Genomic DNA, 4,523 nt, shown 5'->3' with positions numbered 1-4,523 from the left:
TTTTTAACACACAGAATATGCCTAGGTAGGCTTGCCTACTTATTTCTATGCATAGCTACTTGGCAAGTAAATGTGAACAGGTAAGTAAATATAGGTAACTACATCGATCTGTTAACCAATAGAAATTGATATCATAGGTAAGATATCTTAATTATAAAACCAATCATATAGGCTTGCCTGCAAAAAATCGTACATTAAATATTATTGCCAAGCTATAAAGTGTCTTCTTTTTCGCGAAGGCTCGTGGTCTTCTTCATTGTCATGAAGCTCGGGTGTTGAAGCTCTCATCGGTTCAAGCTCAGAATCTTCGTTTTGGGTGTTGCAAAATTGGTAAACAATTCCAACTGTATCATGCATGGTATCTTTCCCTGAATTTGTGTATACAAAGCGATCAAAATTATCGAAAGCTACATGAGTGCTACAGTTATTTGTTGTGCTAACTCCGAGTGGTAGAACTTTTCTGTCTTGAACCGAAGTATATGTCATTTCTGTCTCAAGTTCTTCTGCCAAATTATAAGAAATTGTATGACCATATTTATTAAGCATCGTAATAACTTGACGAGAATTTGTTATTGACTTTAATGCTAAACCAAGTGTTAAATTTTTTGCTGGTTTACATGCGCCCTTAGTGACTGCGTAAATTATATCACTGCAAATTGATATAACTTGTGTTGTAGCCTGGGTTGAGTTTTTCTCGGAAAAGTGAGGACCTTTAATAAGATTACACATAAAATCAAATAATAATGGTGGGATTTCACATTCCCCGCGGATGACGTCTTCTGCTGTGAGGCGTTTAGGCAATGGTTTCAATTCAATTTTTTTTATACAGTTTCTTAAGTGAAATGAAACATCATCGAATTTCTCTTCGTTTTTCTTCTCCAGAAATGCTGCATTATTAGCCATAACTGAAACGTCGATGTCTGCCTTATATATAATTTTTTTATTACGTGGACCTTTCGATGCTTCCATTATTAAAGTATCACCAAATTTGTTAAAGATTTTTTTTCCCAGCATTTCAGATCGGTAATCCTCAATATCAACGAGATCGATTGTATTTTTTCCAAATTCTAATAATAGAGCTTGATATCTTAAAACTAATTGAGAGAAGTACATTACTCGATTATTTTCAATTATTTCATTTGAAATAAAATCGGCAATACATTCAAAAGCTTGTTTATGCAGGTTTCGATAAGTATGCCAACTGGAATCTGAATGATGATCATCATTTCGTTTTTCTTTCGTTAGAAAAGAAGCATAACAGGGTTTATGATAAGCTATCGGAAGATTCTTCAGCTTTAAAAGAAACTCACGATCACCCAAGCTTTCTGCTACATTTTTCATTCTTTCACACAGCTCATTACTCGAGGAAATTATTAGATTGAGGACTCGCTTTCCTGATTTTTTCTGAATCTGGTTGCAAAATATACAACAGACAACTTGGCCAGCAGATGTAGATGATCTTGAAGTTGACGGCATCTGAAATGAGTAGAAAACTTTTAAGTTTACAGTTTACGATTATAAGATTTTCAAGAATGAAAAAGAAATTTATTATCAATTGAAAAAAAAATATTATGCATGCAGCAAAAGTAAAATATATAACATAGATAGAGAAATTTATATTATAAGATCTATCTAATACTGTTCTTCAAAAATATTTAAATGATTCAGTAGCAAATAATAAATGATTACCTCGTTCAAATCCTCAGAATTTGCAATATTTTCTGTATTATTTTCGTCATCTTCAAGAGCTGTTGTCTCTGGAGGTTCATTATCACTAGAATTAAGACTTCTTGAGGTCGTTGGGAGCTACAAAAATTAAATAAAAATAGTTATATAATGAGAATGAAAATTTCAATTGGGGTATTCACACCTGCCTGGTTATCAGGTTATCTAGTTAAAAATTATTAGTCTGTAGTGTATTTTGTTTTTGTAAACTGAGTTAAAAATATAACCACATAACCAGATAACCTGATAACCAGGCAGTTGTGAATACCCCAAATGTTATTAAATCAATTCACATGATTTAAGGAAATTTTCTCATTGTTAAAATGTTTATTTATATTAAATTTTTCAATTAATGGACATAAATTTCACAAAAATCAGCTAAAACAAATTCTATAAATTCACTAAATTTTAAAATTTCAGAAAACTTTTAATAAAAAAGTCTACGTTTACAAGAGCAACATACATATATGAAATTGAATGTACGGCTTATTTTTAAAACAAAAATCGATATGAAAAAATAGCTAATTGTAAATATTTAATAAGTATAAACAAAAACTTTTACTTACTTCATAATTTTTTACGAAATTTTCAAATTCTTCTTTGTATTTTTGTTTTAAAACTGTTACTTTGTTGTAACACGTGGAGTGATAACCAATAAGATCCAACGATTCTTTGCTTAATTGAATATCTCCATACTAGGGCTCGTAAAATTATCCGACTATTCGACTAATCGGTTAACCGATTATTCGATTCGTAACCGTTCGCATGCTTATTAGTCGGTTAAAGGTATTCGAATAGTCGCCCGCCTTCGGTTATTCGAATAGTTGCTTTGCTTCGACTACTCGAGCATTGTAGCAAATCGAATTTCAGCAACCGAACTTTCATTGAAATTTCTTTGACAAATGAAAAAAAATTTATTTAAATATATACATGCACACATATGAATGTATATTCAGATACAAAAAATGAGCGGACGCAAAAGGAGCTGGGTTTGGGATTTTTTCGAAAAAACAGAGGACGAAAAGGAAGTAACATGTTCCATATGTGGTGCAGTTTTGTGCTACACCTCCTCCACATCCTCACTGAACAACCATTTAACAAAAATCCATAACAAAAATCGCGAAAATGAGAGGTAGGTATTGCTTTAGCCATTGTCTCTAAAATATTCCGCAATAACATTTCAATAATTAGCGCACATTCTTGCAAAAAATGTTTGCCTTAATTTTGCACATGCCATCTTATATATGTACTACGAATGTAACAAGACTTTTCATATATGTATATGTATCTGTAAATGCAAAAAAAAACTCGAACTTAAAATATTCGATTAACCGAAAATGAACGGTTAACCGAATAATCTAAAGTGAACGGTTATCCGAATAGTCGACAGCTTTCGACTACTCGAATATTGCTAACCGATTAACAGACTTCAGTCAGCTTCGAATAATTCGGTTAATCGATTAACCGATTTGCCCGAGCTCTACTCCATACTTAAACTTTTGTTTTTTCCGGAAAGCCAATTTTAAATGGCACCTTTTAAATGAATTTTCGTCAAAGTTAATCATTTCTTTTTTCGTACCACACAAAAAACACTTTTTACTCATTTTTTAAATCACAATTAATATTATTTACCACGTGTTGTCACTAATAAATTATTTTCGACTATACACGACACGCACTCCGATAAACTCAACGGACAGGTAGCGTGCAAGTTATTCTGATTTAATTTTTATTTAAGTGAAGAGCATAGGTCACTTAAATCAAAATTAAAAACAAATTAAAATGGATTGGTGAAATCAAAAATTTGAAAATCAAAGTAATTTTCACTTAAGTGAATCTGGTGAAATTGGCTATACAACTTTATAGCTTGGCAATAATATTTTATGTACGATTTTTTGCAGGCAAGCCTATATGATTGGTTTTATAATTAAGATGTCTTACCTATGATATCAATTTCGATTGGTTAACAGATCGATGTAGTTACCTATATTTACTTACCCGTTCACATCTACTTGCCAAGTAGCTATGCACAGAAATAAGTAGGCAAGCCTACCTAGGCATATTCTGTGTATTAAAAACTATCAATTGAGATAAAACTCATTCGGTTATCACAAGAGTGAAGGTGATGAAAAAAAATGGATTAAAATTAATTAAATTAAAAATAGCTATGAACACTTTTCGATAGGCAAGTTATCATAGGCATATTTGTTTTTGAATTATATTTGATAAAACATATGTCTCATCGAGTTATCAGATCGGTGAAGGTCGATGTCCCACCGGCTCTTAGACTATTTGTGGAGGTTGATTTGCAACTCTCATCTGGAGTATCCGCCACTCCCTCCATCGCTACGACGGTTACGTCGTCCTCGCACTCCCCGTCGCTGTAAAGCACTTCTTCCTCCGCAAACACCCTACGCATTGTCGATGCGTAGGTTGATTGAGAGGAGTCATTGCTCTCAGCGTCGGAGAGCTCCGGTTCCGGCTCCGGTTCGGGTACCTCAATGTCCATGTCCATTGCTGCACCCGAACTGGAGGCGCGCTGAGCCTGCCCGCGATATACCCTAATTATGACCTCGTCGAGGCTATAATATACTCGGCTTTGCCGCTTCTCCAGGAGCTCGAGAAACTCCCTGTTTAGGGACAAAACTACCTCTCTTGAAGGCCTCGACTCGGATGACCCTCCAATCGCTCTCTGGAAGGGCTGGGTTCATCATTTGTAGCATCTTTAGGATGCTTTCTAGTGCAGAAGGTGTCGTTGGTACCCAAGCCCTTGCTCTTGGTCTGACTGGAATATCCCT

At 34.1% G+C, this 4,523-nt stretch overlaps 1 protein-coding gene across 1 annotated transcript; it reads right to left on the bottom strand.

Moving 5' to 3' along the window:
- Positions 1–201: 201 nt before the first annotated feature.
- On the bottom strand, positions 202–1,880 carry LOC118749649. The gene is made up of 2 exons (XM_036484449.1): positions 1,690–1,880; positions 202–1,476 (listed from the first exon to the last, which is right to left on the bottom strand). The coding sequence occupies exon 2, from the start codon at positions 1,474–1,476 to the stop codon at positions 202–204; it is 1,275 nt and encodes a 424-aa protein (XP_036340342.1). The 5' UTR covers positions 1,690–1,880.
- Between the last annotated feature and the right edge of the window lie 2,643 nt (positions 1,881–4,523).

Source organism: Rhagoletis pomonella, unplaced genomic scaffold (assembly GCF_013731165.1).
Source record: "Rhagoletis pomonella isolate Grant_MI unplaced genomic scaffold, Rhpom_1.0 Rhpom_scaffold_00026, whole genome shotgun sequence".
In the NCBI taxonomy this organism is placed as follows: Eukaryota; Metazoa; Arthropoda; class Insecta; order Diptera; family Tephritidae; genus Rhagoletis; species Rhagoletis pomonella.
This window is presented reverse-complemented; position numbering and strand designations above follow the sequence as displayed.

What these genes read in the sequence shown, in the direction of transcription:
- LOC118749649 (XM_036484449.1), bottom strand. Translation starts at nt 1,476, where the DNA reads ATGCCGTCAACTTCAAGATCATCTACATCTGCTGGCCAAGTTGTCTGT.